General features: G+C 21.3%; 1 protein-coding gene across 1 annotated transcript in view; it reads left to right on the forward strand.

Annotated features, from left to right (window-relative positions):
- LOC117181943 (zinc finger protein 33A-like) overlaps positions 1 to 17,497 on the forward strand; it is a 46,362-nt gene that overhangs the window by 23,368 nt on the left and 5,497 nt on the right. Inside the window, exon 6 of the mRNA XM_033374970.1 lies at positions 213 to 590. Coding sequence (XP_033230861.1) covers positions 213 to 590 — 378 coding nt within the window. The remainder of the gene's footprint in view (positions 1 to 212; positions 591 to 17,497) is intronic.

Raw genomic sequence — 17,497 nt, forward strand, 5'->3', positions numbered from 1 at the left:
ATACTATGAAGTTCACAAATTTTCTGCCAATAATCTTATATTGCGATTTAAAAAGTCTTTAACTTGTTTATATTTGTTAATTACGGTGGGCGTGGAAAAATAGAAAAAGGGGCGTGGGAAATATGAAAGGTGCGTGGGAAATATTGAGCAGTTTGAAGCGTGTGCAGGGGATAAAATTTCGAAAATGATGAAACATGAGACTAAAGGAGTAGAATTTCCAGATGAACGGACCGATTGGCACACCGAGTGTGAGTCACATGCACGGTGCGACGCAAACCTCACCTCCCGTGGGCTCGGGGCCGAAACCAAAGCCCCACGTATGTCCCGACTGTGGTCGCGGCTTTGCACAGAAGCACGGACTCTCTCAGCATCAGCGGCGTCATTCGGACGGCAGTTGTCACATAAGGTCGCACGTTTGCGACAAATGTGGGAAAGCGTTCTTCCAAAAGAATCACCTTTTGCTGCATCAGCGCCAACATATGGACCCGCCACCTAGTATATTGCGCCAACAGCAGAGACAAGCGGCCCAGGCCGCCGCTCAACAGCAACAGCAGCAACAGCAGCAGCAGCAACAAAATCAACAGCAGCAGGTTAATAATTAATTAATCATTCATTTATTCAAAATACACTGGGCTGACAATTTTTTTTTTTATTTATTTCTGTGAAATATTTCAGGGTATTTTTAAAAATTCGAAAACATTTTTAATAGATTCCTATAATTTAAAGAGATTTGAAAGATTTTATAGTATTTTAAAATGTTTAAAAGGTATTTTTCAATCGATTTTAATTTGAAATATTTTAGTGAATTTTAATTAAAGTATTTTATTAGATTTTCTCAGACTTCAGGAATTATCGTCATGGAAATTGACAGGATTTTATCATATTTTCAAGTATTTTAAAAAATTTATTCACGAAGAGCGAGGATTTTTTTTTTAGGATTTCAAAGATTTTAAATTATTTTTTAGAATTCATTCTGCAGTATATTAATTTGTGATTTTTTGTTTGTATTCTTTTGAATTCTTTTGTATATTTAAACGTTTTTATTTGACATTTTTAAGAGCTCTAAAAAATTTTCAAGGAATTTCAGAAGATTGTAAAGGATTTGAAATATTTAAAAATATTTCTAGAAACTTTCAAGGCGATTTATAAGATTTACAAAGGATTTCAATGATTTTATTTCATTTTTTATCTTAAAGCTCATAAAGTATTTTAATCAATTTTGCAGGATTTCTAGAAATATCAAATTTCGTGGAACTTGAGATTATAATATTGTAACGGATTTGAAAGAATATATTAACCAGCAAATGGCATTGAATTTATTTTTTGACTGGGAATTTAAAAAAAAATTCAGAATAAAAATGTTATCCAACTTTGATTTCAACCGTTTTTTAAATAATTTGTTAAATTGTAATTTTTATCAATTATTATATCATTTAGTTTAGAATGCTTCATTCGAAAATCTTTCAGTTCAAAAATTTTTTATTTTAAATTTTGAAGCATATATGTTAATTTAAAGAATTTTAAAATGCAGTTTTAAAGGTTTAAAAAAAATTAGATGTTTTTAAATTCAAAATTCTTTAAATAAAAAATAGAGTGGCTGTCAGGCAGGAAAACCGGGAATTTTACGAATATTCAAAAGAAAAATCTGCCCAAGTTCGATTTTAACAGTGTTTGAAATAATTAAAGTGCAGTTCTATTGTTATTTATAACTTCAAATTTTTTTTTTAATTTGCAGGATTTTCTAAAAGTTATAGAAAAAATTCAATTCATTTTGAAATATATTTAAAAGTTCCGGAAAAAAATTCAAAAATTATTTTGAATTTAAAATAATTTAAAACCACTTCTAGATTTCTCAAGATTTTGAAATAAATTTTTTTAAGCTTTTAAAGGATGATTTAAAATGAAAATAATTTAAAAACTGTCAGGTTAAAAAAATTATTTTTCAATTTTTATTTTGTCTAGCTTAAAATTACTTAAAAAAACATAATTTGGAACATTTTTAAAGTTTATTAATTGATTATTTAATTTAGAACAGTGAAAATGTTAAAGTGGATTTATATTTTTGGAATTTAATCTCAATCTTTCAACTCTATAATTTACAAAAATTCTAAATTTTAAATTGAAAAACTTTTAAACTTGAATTTTTAAAGTTTTGAATTCAAGGGTTCCATTTTGAATGCTTAAATTTGTTGTTTATTATTTTATATGGAAAAATGTTAAAAATATAGTTTGATTTTTTAAGAATTAAAAAAAAAAAAATTTGCACTCATTTGGATGTCCCCCTGAATTCTTACCAATTTATCCTGAATTCTTTTTAATTCTTTTGTATTCTTCTAGTTTCTCCTCAATTCAGTGAATTTAAAAAAAAATTTGTTAATTCATTTTCAAGTCTATAAAACTCACTTTAAATTCTTGGGAATTTTATTCAATTCTTTTAACTTTTATTTGTTTTTCATAAACTCATTTCAAAATTTCTCAATTCAGTGAATGATTTTATGTTGGAATTGTCTGGAATTCACTTGGGTTTTTTTTTTAATTTAGTTAATCGAATTATTTTCAATTCCCTTTAATTCCTCTAAATTCTTTCAAATTCGATTTTAATCAATGGCATTTTTTTTCTTTAATTTTTAATATTTTTTCCTATCATTTGAATTCTTTTTTATTTAATTTTGAATTCTTTTGTAGTCATTAATCACTTGTTTGGTTAGAAATTCGTAGGGCTTCAAAGTTGAAGTTTTTGTAAATTGTTTTAAATTCATTTGATTTTTTTTTTAATTCACCTTGAATTTTTATGAATTTCAGTGAATTCTTTTCTTTTCTTTTTTATATTATACATATATTAATATTAAATTAAATTAATGAATATTAAAATTAAAAACTTTTATTTTAATTTTAAATCAGAAACAGCTGAATTCATCCAAAAAGAGGAATATTTAAGAAAAATGGTTGAATCCTCCACCAAAAGAGATTAATTTGGAACCAAAGAATTTTATTTTCAAACAAAAAGATGAGATTTCTAAAAAAGAGTTTGATTTTCAAACAAATAGTTAAGTTTTTACCAAACAGATGAATTTTTAACTCTAAAATATTAATTTTTTACCAAAAAAAAATGAATTGTTAAGAAAATACATAAATATTTAACTATATAGTTGAATTTTTAATCAAGAAGATTAATTTTTAAATTGAAAAGAAGGATTTTCAATAAAAGAGATACATTTTTAATCAGATAGTTTAATTTTCAAGCAATAAAATTAATTTTTCTACTATAAAAGACGAATTTTCAACAAAGAATTTTAAATTTTAACGATAAAAGTCAAGTTTTCAACGAAAGGTATACTTTTTTTAAATAAACAGCTTAACTAAAAATTGTAAATATTTTGTTGAAAATTATTATTTTGTTTTTAAACTATTATTTTTTATTTGAATATTAAAATATTGGATTTTCAGTTTAAAATTGAAATTTGTTTCAGTTGAAAATTCATTTATTTTGGTTAAAAATTCCTTTATTTAGTTTAAAATTTAACTATTTTTGGAAAATAAATATTTTCGGGTTAAAAATGATTTATTTCAAAACTGAAAACTGAAGTTTCAATTTTCAGTTAAAACTTTTTTTTTTTAATTTGAAAATTCGACTTTTTGTTCAATTTTCAATAAAAGACATATATTTTTGATCAAATGGTTATATTGTCGACCCAAATGATTAATTTTTAACCATAAAAGACGAATTTTTAACAAAATACATACATTTTTAACCAAATATTTAAAATTTCAACCAAGAAGTTCACTTTTTATGTATAAAAGTCAAGTTTTTAGCAAAATGTATGCTTTTTTTAACAAATAGTTTAATTTAATAATTTAAATATTTTGTTGAAAATAATTTTTTTGTTTTTCAAACCTTATTTTTTATCTGAAAATTAATCTATTCCATTTTTAGTTTAAAATTAAACTTTATTTCATTTGAAAATTTATTTGTTTTGGTTAAAAATTCTTTTATTTAGTTTAAAATTTAACTATTTTTGGAAAATTAATATTTTCGGGTTAAATATTGATGAATTAATTTAAATTAATTTGAAAATTCGACTTTTTGGGAGAAAATTTATCTTTTTAAATTAAAAAATGTATGCAAACTCCTCTTAAAAAAGAAAAAAAATCCAACACCAAATTTGGACCATATTTTTAAAAAAAATTATTTTGTCGAATTTTTTTGTTAAAAATTATTGTTTATCTGAATATTAAACTGTTGAATTTATAGTTTAAAATTGATCTTTTTCAGTAGAAAATCCATTTATTTTAGTTGAAAATTGAACTTTTTACTTTATTATCTTTTTTTTTTTTTTATAAAAATGTATTCTTCATCTGAAAATTAAACTATTTTGTTTTGCGTTTAAAATTGACCTATTTTTTGAAAATTAATATTTTCGGTTTAAAAAGTAATTTTTTTTTAAACTAAAAACTGAAGCTTTAATTTTTAGTTACAATTTATTTAATTTTAATTTGAAAATTCGTCATTTTGGTAGAAAATTAATCTTTTTAATTGAAAATTCATTATCTTAAATTAAATTTTCATTAAAAGACATAAATTTTGAATGAAATTGTTATTTATTCAAACGAAAAAGATTAATTTTCCACCATAAAAGACGAATTTTCAAATATAAAAGACGAATATTTAAGTGCATACATGAATTTTTAATTAAAAAATAGTTGAATTTTTAACAAAAAATGACGAATTTTCAAAAGAATACATACATTTTGAATCAAATAATAAAATGTTCAATCAAGCAGATTAATTTTTTAGAAAAGACATCAATTTTTCAGCAGATTATTTAATTTAAAAACTAGAAAAGACGAATTTTCAAGAGAATAGATAAATTTTTTACAAAATACGGAAATTTTTAATCAAATAGTTCAAGTTTGAACCAAAAAATTTAATTTTTAACTATAAAAGATAAATTCTCAACTATAAAAGACGAATTTTCAACCAAAAAAATATATATTTTCAAAAAAATACTTACATTTTCAGCCAAACAGATTAATTTCAACCAAGAAGATTAATTTTTTATCTATAAAAAACGAATTTTCAACAAAATACATACATTTTTTACCAAAGAGTTAAATTTTCAACCAAGAAGTTCAATTTTTAACTGTAAAAGTCAAGTTTTCAGTAAAAGGCATACTTTTTTAAATAAATAGTTTAATTAAAAAATTCTACTATTTCGCTGCATTTTTTTTTATTTCTTAAAAAATTATTTTTTATCTAAAAAGTTAAACTATTCCATTTTTAGTTTAAAAATGAACCTTTTATCAGTAGAAAATTCAATTATTTTTGTTAAAAATTCATTTATTTAGTTCAAAATTTAACTATTGTTTTTAAATTAATATTTCTGGGTTAAAAATTAATTTTTCTTTTAAACAAAAAACTGATGTTTTAATTTTCAGTTACAACTTTTTTTTTGAAAATTCGACTCTTTGGTAGAAAATTCATTATCTTTGGTTCAATTTTCAATGAAAGTGTATGTCTTTTATTGAAAATTGATTTAAAAATAATGAATTTTCTACCAAAGAGTCGAATTTTCAAATAAAAAAAAGTTGTAACTGAAAATTAAAACATCAGTTTTTAGTAAAAGACATACATTTTTAATCAGATAATTAAATTTTTAACGAGAAAAGGCAAAATTTTAGGAGAATACTTACATTTTTAACCAAATAGTTGAATTTTTCATCAATAATATTAATTTTTAACCAAAGATGTAAATTTTAACCAAGAAAATTAATTTTTCAACTATAAAAGACGAATTTTCAACAAAGAATTTTTAATTTAAACGGTAAAATCTAAGTTTTAAGCAAAAAAAAAAAAATACATTTTCAAGCAAATAGTTTAATTTAAAAATTGAACTATTTTGTTGAATTTTTTGTTATCAAATTATTCATTATCTGAAAATTAAATTATTCCATTTTTAGTTTTAAAATTAACGTTTTTTTTAGTTGAAAAATTCATTTATTTTTGTTAAAAATTCATTTATTTAGTTCAAAATTTAATTATTTTTTCAAATTAATATTTCTAGGTTAAAAATTAAATTTTTAATACTAAAAACTGATGTCTTAATTTTCAGTTACAACTTTTTTTTTATTTGAAAATTCGACTTTTTGGTAGAAAATTGATTATCTTTGGTGCAATTTTTAATAAAAAGGCATACATTTTTAATCAGATAATTTAATTTTTAACGAGAAAAGACGAAATTTCAGGAGAAAACATACATTTTTAACAAAAAAGTTGAATTTTCTACTGCAATAAAATTAATTTTCAACTATAAAAAATGAATTTTCAAGAATATACATAGATTTTAATCAAAAAAATTAATTTTTACATTTTTAACACCAAATAGGTAAATTTTAAACCAAAATGTTTACTTTTCATCTATAAAAGTCAAGTTTTTAGCTAAATGTATGCCTTTTAAAACAAATAGTTTAATTCAATAATTTAACTATTTTGTTGAAAATTATTATTTTTTTGTTTCAAAAATTATTTTTAATCTTAAAATTAAATTATTCAATTTTTAGTTTAAAATTGGACTTTGTTTCAAATGGTTATATTTTCAACAAAAAATATTAATTTTAAACCATAAAAGACGAATTTTTAACAAAATACATTTTTATCCAAATAATTAAATTTGCAACAACAAAAAAAATTGATTTTCAACCACAAAAGTCAAGTTTTAAATAAAATTATTTAATTTTCAAGTAAATAGTTTGAAAAATGGATGTGTCTAATTTTATTTTTGTCGATTTTAAATTTTTAAATGAACATTTGAACTTTAAAACTAAAAAATATTATTTTTTTTTTTGCCAAAAAATTTAACTATTTTGTTGAAAATTATTATTTTTTTGTTTCAAAAATTATTTTTAATCTGAAAATTAAATTATTCAATTTTTAGTTTAAAATTGGACTTTGTTTCGGTTGAAAATTCAATTATTTTTGTTAAAAATTCCTTTATTTAGTTCAAAACTTAACTTTTTTTTTAAATTAATATTTCTGGGTTGAAAATGAATTTTTTTAAACTAAAAACTGTTGTTTTAATTTTCAGTTGAAACTTCTTTTTTTTTTTAAATTCGACTTTTTGGTATAAAATTATTATTTTGGTTTGAAAATTCATCTTTTTTGTAGAAAACTTAAAAAAAAAACTTGTAAAAAATTAAAAACTTACATTTTTAATCAAATGGTTATATTTTCAATAAAAAAATATTAATTTTAAACCATAAAAGACGAATTTTTAACAAAATACATTTTTATCCAAATAATTAAATTTGCAACAACAAAAAAAAATTGATTTTCAACCACAAAAGTCAAGTTTTAAATAAAATTATTTAATTTTCAAGTAAATAGTTTGAAAAATGGATGTGTCTAATTTTATTTTTGTCGATTTTAAATTTTTAAATGAACATTTGAACTTTAAAACTAAAAAATATTAATTTTTTTTACCAAAAGTGGATTAGTTAAATTTTAATTTAAGAGAATTGATTGAAAAAAAAAAATTACAAAACAATTTACTTTCGTACCAAATTGTTGAATTTTCAAGCCTAAATGACGAATTTTCTACAGAACAGTTTAATTTCCAACCTAAGAATATGAACTTTAAAAAACAATAGTTAAATTTTCAAGTGAAAAAAAAATGTAAGAAAGTATTTGAAGGAATTTGCATATATTTTTGTGATAAAAATTTTATTACAAAAAATACGATTGCTCAAAAAAGAAGATTAATTTTATACTATTAGAGAAGGAATTCTCAACAAAATACATCAATTTTGAAATAGAAATTTAAATTTTCAACTGAAAACGATTAGTTTACACACCAAAAATAGAATAGTTAAATTTTCGGTAAAAAAAAAATCAATTTAAAACCAAAAAAAGAAAAGAATTTTCAAAAAAAATGGTTAAATACAGTAAAATGAAGCTATTTTTATAAATAAAGAATCATTGTTATTCAAATTTAGATTGCAGTAAAAAAAAAAATTAAGCACGCTTTAGAAAAAATTTTTCTAACTTAAAAAAAAAGTCACTGACATTTTTCAGGTTTTTCAAAGTATATGCAAATTCCCTCAAATACTTTCTCACATTTTTTTTCGATTGAAAATTTAACTAATTCACTTTTGGTAAAAAAATTAATATTTTTTAATTTTAAAGTTCAAATGTTCATTTAAAAATTTTAAATTGAGAAAAATAAAATTAGGCACATCCATTTTTTAAACTATTTACTTGAAAATTTAATAATTTTATGTAAAACTTGACTTTTTTGGTGGAAAATCAGTTTTTTTTTGTTGCAAATTCAATTGTTTGGATAAAAATGTATTTTCTTAAAAATTCGTCTTATATGGTTTAAAATTAATATTTTTGGTTGAAAATATAACCATTTGATTAAAAATGTATGTTTTTAATTGAAAATTGAACCAAAGATAATTAATTTTCTACAAAAAAGATGAATTTTAAACAAGAATAATAAATTTATAAAAAAAGTCGAATTTTTAAATAAAAAAAAAAAGTTTCAACTAAATAAAGGATTTTTTAACAAAAATAATTAAATTCTCAACCAAAACAAAGTTCAATTTTAAACTAAAAATGGAATAATTTAATTTTCAGATTAAAAATAATTTTTTTTTTTTAAAGGCATACATTTAGCTAAAAACTTGACTTTTATAGATGAAAAGTAAACATTTTGGTTGAAAATTTACCTATTTGGTGTTAAAAATGTATGAGTTTTGTTGAAAATTCGTCTTTTATAGTTGAAAAATTAATTTTTTGGATTTAAAATCTATGTATATTCTTGAAAATTCATTTTTTATAGTTGAAAATTAATTTTATTGCGGTAGAAAATTCAACTTTTTGGTTAAAAATGTATGTTTTCTCCTGAAATTTCGTCTTTTTTCGTTAAAAATTAAATTATCTGATTAAAAATGTATGTCTTGGATTGAAAATTCGTCTTTTATGGTTTAAAAATTAATCGTTTGGGTTGAAAATATAACCATTTGATTAAAAATGTATGTTTTTAATTGAAAATTGAACCAAAGATAATTAATTTTCTACAAAAAAGATGAATTTTTAAACAAGAATAATAAATTTATAAAAAAAAGTCGAATTTTTAAATAAAAAAAGAAAGTTTCAACTAAATAAAGGATTTTTTGACAAAAATAATTAAATTCTCAACCAAAACAAAGTTCAATTTTAAACTAAAAATGGAATAATTTAAGTTTCAGATTAAAAATAATTTTTGAAGCAAAAAAATAATAATTTTCAATAAAATAGGTAAATTATTGAATTAAACTGTTTGTTTTAAAAGGCATACATTTAGCTAAAAACTTGACTTTTATAGATGAAAAGTAAACATTTTGGTTTAAAATTTACCTATTTGGTGTTAAAAATGTATGAGTTTTGTTGAAAATTCGTCTTTTATAGTTGAAAAATTAATTTTTTTGAGTACAATCTATGTATTTTCTTGAAAATTCATTTTTTATAGTTGAAAATTAATTTTATTGCGGTAGAAAATTCAACTTTTTGGTTAAAAATGTATGGTTTCTCCTGAAATTTCGTATTTTCTCGTTAAAAATTGAATTATCTGATTAAAAATGTATGTCATTTATTAAAAATTGTACCAAAGATATAGAATTTTTTACCAAAAAGACGAATTTTCAAACAAGGAGAATAATTTTCTACCAAAAAGTCGAACTTTCAAATAAAAAAAAAAGTTCTTAACCTAGAAATATTAATTTGAAAAAATAATTAAATTCTGAACTAAATAAATTAATTTTATTACTTGGTTAAAATTTAAATTCTCGGATGAAAAATGAATTTTTTGGTCCTTCTGGTCGAAGATTAGTTTTTTCTTTGGCTGGCAATTAATTTTTTTTACTGAAAATTTAAATATTTTAGTTGAAAATTTAACTATTTTGTTGTATTTTTTTTATTTTTGTAATATGAAAATGTAACTATTTCAATTGAATCTTCCATAATTTTAGTTGAAAAATCCATGTCAATGGTTGAATGTTATTTTTTTAACTAAAAATACAACTATTAAAATTTTGGTTAAAAACTTACCTTTTTTGATTAAAGTAGCGTGGTTTTTTATTTATTTACTTATTTTTTTTTTGTATAGAAATTAATCTTGTTGCTTAAAAATTATTATTTTTTTTTTTGTTAAAAATTGAACAATTCTAGATAAAGATTAATTATTTCGGTTGTAATTAAATTTTTAAAAATTGAACTGTCCCAGTTGAAGATTCATAATTTTATTTGCAACTTCATCACTTAATTTGAAAATGCAACTTTTTTTTTTAAATTTGTTATTTTAAACCGAAAACTCTAACTTAGGTTGAAAAAGTATCTTTATCAGTTGATAATTCGACTTTTTTGGCAGACAATAAAATCGTATTGGTTGAAAATTCATCATTTTATTTAAAAATTCATCTTTTTTGTTAAAAATTAACTTTTTTAACTGAAAATGTAAGTATTGAATTTTTGGTTGCAAATTTGTCTTTTTTTTTTTTTAGTTTGAAATTCATGTATTTTGTTGAGAAATCGTAATTTTTTTTTTGTAGAAAATTAATCTTTTTGATAAAAAATTGAAGTTTTACAATTAAATATTCATCATTTTAGATGAAAATTAAATATTTTTTTTCGATAAAAGTTAAACTCTTTTGTCAAAAATTCATCTGTTCCAGTTGAATATTTATTGGTTTAATTCAAAATTCATCACTTTAGTTAAAAAACATTTTTTTTTTAAATTATTTTTTTAAACTGAAAATTCAACTCTTCCATTTTTTGTTGAAAACTGATATTTTTCAGGTCAAAATTCAACTATTTCATAGAAATTTTATTTTTTTTAGTTCGAAATTCATATATTTTGTTGAAGAATCGTTTTTTATTTATTTATTTATATATATTTTTTTTTGTAGAAAATTAATCTACTTGTTTGAAACTTAATCTTGGTATTCCAAAATTTATTTGTTGAAAACTGATATTTTTCAGTTTAAAATTCAACTATTTGATAAAAAATTGGTCTTTTTTAGTTCGAAATTCATGTATTTTGTTGAAAAATCGTTTTTTATTTATTTATTTTTATATTTTTTTGTAGAAAATTAATCTTCTTGTTTGAAACTTAATCTTTTTGATTCAAAATTTAAGTATTCCAATTAAATATTCATTATTTTAGCTGAAAATTATTATTTTTTGTTGTTAAAAGTTAAACTCTTTCGTCAAAAATTCATTTTTTTTTTGTTTTAAAATTATTCTGTTTCACTTGAATGTGTGTTAATGTAGTTAAAATTTCATAGCTGTGGTTTACAAATTTTTGTTGAGGAAATTTTTTTTTTTATCTGAAAATTTAACTATTCTCTCTTTTTTTTTTTGAAAGCTGATATTTTTGAGTTTAAAATTCAACTATTTGGTTAAAAATTTGTCTTTTTTACTTCGAAATTCATGTATTTTGTTGAAAAATCGTTTTTTTTTTTATTTATTTTTATTTTTTTTTGTAGAAAATTAATCTTTTTGATAAAAAATTTAAGTATTACAATTAAATATTGATCATTGTAGCTGAAGATTACCTTTTTTTTTGCGTAAAAGTTTAACTCTTTTGTCAAAAATTCATTTTTTTGTTTTAAAATTATTCTGTGTCAGTTGAATGTGTATTAATTTATTTAAAATTTCTTCGCCACGGTTTCCTAATTTTTGTTGAGGAAAATTATTTTTTTTATCTGAAAATTTAACTATTCTTTTTTTTCTCTTTTTTTTGAAAACTAAAATTTTTTATTTTAAAATTCAACTATTTGGTTGAAAATTTGTCTTTTTTAGTTCGAAATTCATGTATCCTGTTGAAGAATCTTTATTTATTTATTTATTTTTATATTTTTTTGTAGAAAATTAATCTTTTTGATACAAAATTTATGTATTACAATTAAATATTCATCATTTTAGCTGAACATTAACTTTTTTTTTGGGTAAAAGTTTAACTCTTTTTGTCAAAAATTCATTTTTTTGTTTTAAGATTATTCTGTTTCAGTTGAATGTGTATTAATTTATTTAAAATTTCTTCGCCACGGTTTCCTAATTTTTGTTGAGGAAAATTATTTTTTTTTACCTGAAAATTGAACTATTCTCTCTTTTTTTTTTTTTTTTTGAAAACTGATATTTTTTAGTTTAAAATTCAACTATTTGGTTAAAAATTTGTCTTTTTTACTTCGAAATTCATGTATTTTGTTGAAAAATCGTTTTTTATTTATTTAATTTTATATTTTTTTGTAGAAAATTGATCTTCTTGTTTGAAACTTAATCTTTTTGATTCAAAATTTAAGTATTCCAATTAAATATTGATCATTTTAGCTGAAAATTAACTTTTTTTTGCGTAAAAGTTTAACTCTTTTGTCAAAAATTAATTTTTTTTGTTTTAAAATTATTCTGTTTTAGTTGAATGTGTATTAATTTATTTAAAATTTCATCGCTACGGTTTACAAATTTTTGTTCAGGAAAATTATTTTTTTTATCTGAAAATTTAACTATTCTCTCTCTTTTTTTTTGAAAACTGATATTTTTGAGTTTAAAATTCAACTATTTGGTTGAAAATTTGTCTTTTTTAGTTCGAAATTCATGTATTTTGTTGAGAAATCGTTATTTTTTGTTTGTTTTTTTTTTTTGTAGAAAATTAATCTTTTTTATACAAAATTTATGTATTACAATTAAATATTCATCATTGTAGCTGAAGATTAACTTTTTTTTTGCGTAAAAGTTTAACTCTTTTTGTCAAAAATTCATATTTTTTTGTTTTAAAATTATTCTGTTTCAGTTGAATGTGTATTAATTTAGTTAAAATTTCATCGCTGTGGTTTACAAATTTTTGTCAAGGAAATTTTTTTTTTATCTGAAAATTTAACTATTCTCTCTTTTTTTTTAAACTGATATTTTTTAGTTTAAAATTCAACTATGTGGTTGAAAATTTGTCTTTTTTAGTTCGAAATTCATGTATTTTCTTGAATAATCGTTATTTTTTGTTTATTATTTTTTTTTTTTTTTAGAAACTTAATCTTTTTGATTCAAAATTTAAGTATTTCAAATAAATATTCATTATTTTAGCTGAAAATTAACTTTTTTTTTTGGTTAAAAGTTAAACACTTTTTTCAAAAATTCATCTGCTCCAGTTGAATATTTATTAGTTTAGTTAAAAATTCATCACTTTAGTTGAAAAAGATTTCTTGTAAAAAAATTAATTTTTTAACTGAAAATTCAACTCTTCCATTTTTTGGTGAAAACTAATATTTTTGAGTTTAAAATTCAACTATTTGATAGAAAATTTGTCTTTTTTGATTAGAAATTCTTGTATTTTGTTGAAAAATCATTTTTTATTTATTTATTTTTATTTATTTTTTTTTTGTAGAAAATTAATCTTCTTGTTTGAAACTTAATCTTGGTATTCGAAAATTAATCTTTCGATTCAAAATTAAAGTATTCCAATTAAATATTCATAATTTTAGATGAAAATTATTATTTTTTTTTTTTGTTGAAAGTTAAACTCTTTCGTTAAAAATTCATTTTTTTTTTTAAATTATTTTGTTGAAAATTAATCTTCTTGTTTGAAACTTAATCTTGGTATTCCAAAATTAATTTCTTGAAAACTGATATTTTTTAGTTTAAAATAAAAAAATATCAGTTTTCAAGAAATTAATTTTGTAATACCAAGATTAAGTTTCAAACAAGAAGATTAATTTTCTACAAAAAAATAGAAAAATAAATAAATAAAAAATCAATTTTTATCTTATTTAAAAAAAAAATTTTTAGGAATTAATCATCTTGTTTGAAACTTAATCTTGGTGTTCGAAAATTAATCTTTTCAATTGAAAATTTAAGTACTCCATTTAAATTTTTGTTTTATTTATTATTATTGAATAAATTATTTATATAGCCTTACATTTATCATAAAGCTCAAATTTGAAGAATTTTTATTATTATTTTATTTTCACAAAGATGAAAGATTTTTCAGCTATTTCATAAGATTCCAGGAAAGAAATATTTCATCAAGATTTCAAAGATTTTAGAAAATTTCACAAATAATTGTTTTAGAAAGATTTTAAAAGTGATCATGATATATATTTGAAAGATTTCATAAGGATTTCAAAGATTATAAAATATTGTATCGATTTCCGAAGTTTTCATAAATAAAAATTTCAGACATTTTTTTAAAGATATCAAAAATATTTGAACGATTTTAATAATTTCAAGGAGTTCACAAATAAAGATTTCAGCAATTTCAAAAGATTTCACAAACATTTCAAATATTTCAACGGTTTCAGAAGATTTTATCAATAAAAATTTTAGGAAGATTTTAAAAGATGCCACAAAGATTTGAAAGATTTCAGAAATATCAAAGTAGAATTTCACGGGATTTTATCATATTTTAGTGGATTTCAGGAAATATAGTCACAATATTTTACAGGATTTCATAATATTTAAGTGAATTTCAAAGGATTTAAAATCCTTTAGACAATCTTAAATGTTTCCCAGGAGTTTTTAATTTATTTCAATAATTTGAAGGTATTTCGAAGGTTTTTAATATTTTTGGGTAATTAATTTCCTAGAATTTCGAAGATATGAAACGATTTTACAAATTTTAAAATATTTAACAAGATTTCATGGTATTTTATCATATTTTCGAGGATTTCGATGATTTTAAGGTTTTTTTTTAATGTCCCTCAATGTATTTCAATATTTAATGGATTTTTTAAAAGTATTTATTTGATAAAATGAATAAATAATAATGGTTTTGAAACATTCTACGGTATTTTTTCAAATTACTTGGCATTTTCAAGAGATTAAAAAAATTTTCGCGATTTCAAAGGATTTGAAATATTTTAGGAAATTTTTAAGGATTCCCAAAATTTGGTTTCATTTATTCCAATAGTTGAAAGAAATTTCAAAGACTGGAGTATTTCAGGGTATTTAAAAAAAGTTTAAGGCATTTCCAAGAGATTTAAACAATTTCAAGGGATTCCGAAAGGTCTTAAAAATTTGAATTGAGATTAAATAAGATTGGAAGGAATGGATTTTGTAGGGTTTCAAAATTTGAAGCGATTTTCAAATATTTCTTGCAATTCATTTGGAATTCACACTGAATTCTTATTAAATTATCCTACATTCTATTAAATTCCTTTGAATTCTTCTAAATGCACTTAATTCTACTCAATTCAATTTATTTTTCAAATAAATTTTATCTAATTGCTCTCATTTTTTTTTAATTTCTCTAAATTCATTCAAAATGTATTGTAAGTAATCGAATGTTTTCGATTTTTAAAATTGTTCCAATTCTTTAGAATTTATAACTCGAATTGTTTTAAATTCTTTGTAGTTCTCTTCTTTTTTGTAATTTACTTGAATTCTTCTGAATACACTCAATTCTATTCAATTTAATGGATTTTTTTTAGGTTTTTGAAAGTTTTTATTTAATTGATCCTAAATTCTTTTTAACTTCCTGGAATTTTTCTAAGCTACGGAATTCAGTTAATTGTATTCATATTTTTTAAATTGTTTTCAATGCATTTGAATTTTTTTAATTCACCTTGAATTTTTATGAATTTCATCGAATTCGTCTGGTTTTTCTGAAATTGATCTAAAGTTATTTCAATTTTTGGAAATCAGTGAACATTTGTTGTTGATTTAAACATTTTTTGCCAAATCATTTAAACCCTCAAACGGCACACTCCAACCCAGCATACATAATCGGTACACAGGTGCGAATTGGTTTGTTTACAATTTTAATATTAAATATTTAATATATGTGGGGATAATCCGCTGCCGTTGTGTTTGCGTAAATGCCAACAAAATGAAAAAATTTCGGGTGCAAATTCGCACCAGTGTACCGTTAGAGGATTAAATTCATTTGATTCAAAAAAATATTATCTTGAATTTTCTTCTGTTTTATCTGAAATTCATTTTAGTTTTACGGACATCAAAGCATTTTTTATCATTTTTTCTAATTCATTTAAAATCATCCTGAATTTGCTACTTTATGAACGTGACAAAAAGTACCTCTTGGTCCCTATATTTTTTCCCATAGGGACTATGAGGCCTGTTACTTGAAAGTTACTGCATTCGATAAAATTTTTTCAAATTTTAAAATCTTTTTAAATACATTTAATTAAAAAACGAAATTTATCTTGAACTTTCATGAATATCATATCTTTTATCTTATATTTATCTGAATTCATTCCAGTTTTACGGAAAACAAATCATTTTTTAACATTTTTTTCTAATTCATTTGAATTCGTTTGAATGTAAATTTAAATTTTCCGAAATCTTTTGAATTTATCTTGAATTCAATACCCTTTGAGCGTGACAAAAAGTACCCTTTGGTCCCTATATTTTTTTCCATAAGGGGCTGTGAGGCCTGTTATTTCAAAGTTACTGAATTTGATAAAGTTCTTTCAAATTTTTAAATCGTTTTAACCCTCAAACGGCACACTCCAACCCAGCATACATAATCGGTACACTGGTGCGAATTGGTTTGTTTACAATTTTAATATTAAATATTTAATGTATGCGGGGATAATACGCTGCTGCTGTGTTTGCATAAATGCGAACAAAATGAAGAAACTTGGGGTGCGAATTCGCACCAGTGCACCCTTAAAGGATTAAATTCATTTGATTAAAAAAAAAACTGATCTTGAATTTTCTTCTCTTTTATCTGAAATTCATTTTAGTTTTGGGGACATCAAAGCATTTTTTAACATTTTTTCTAATTCATTTAAAATCATCCTGAATTTGCTACTTTATGAGCGTTACAAAAAGTACCCCTTGGTCCCTATATTTTTCACCATAGGGGCTGTGAGGCCTGTTATTTCAAAGTTACTGCATTGGATAAAATTTTTTCAGATCTTTTTGAATTCATTTAATTAAAAAAACAACATTATCTTGAACTTAAATGAATATCATCTCTTTAGTCTTATATTTATCTGAATTCATTCTATTTTTACGGAAAACAAATCATCTTTTAACATTTTTTTCTAATTCATTTGAATTCGTTTAAATGTAAATGTAAATTTTCCGAAATTCAAAGTTATTGAATTTGATCAAGTTTTTTCAAATTTTTAAATCGTTTTAACCTTCAAACGGCACACTCCAACCCAGCATACATAATCGGTACACTGGTGCGAATTGGTTTGTTTACAATTTTAATATTAAATATTTCATATGTGTGGGGATAATACGCTGCAGCTGTGTTTGCGTAAATGCCAAGAAAATGAAGAAACTTCGGGTGCGAATTCGCACCAGTGCACCCTTAAAGGATTAAATTTATTTGATTAAAAAAAAATTGATCTTGAATTTTCTTCTCTTTTATCTGAAATTCATTTCAGTTTTGCGGACATCAAAGCATTTTTTAACATTTTTTCTAATTCATATAAATAAAAAACCAAAATTATCTTGAACTTTAATTAATAGCATCTCTTTTATCTTATATTTATCTGAATT

The sequence above is a fragment of the Belonocnema kinseyi genome, chromosome 10 (genome assembly GCF_010883055.1).
Source record: "Belonocnema kinseyi isolate 2016_QV_RU_SX_M_011 chromosome 10, B_treatae_v1, whole genome shotgun sequence".
In the NCBI taxonomy this organism is placed as follows: domain Eukaryota; kingdom Metazoa; phylum Arthropoda; class Insecta; order Hymenoptera; family Cynipidae; genus Belonocnema; species Belonocnema kinseyi.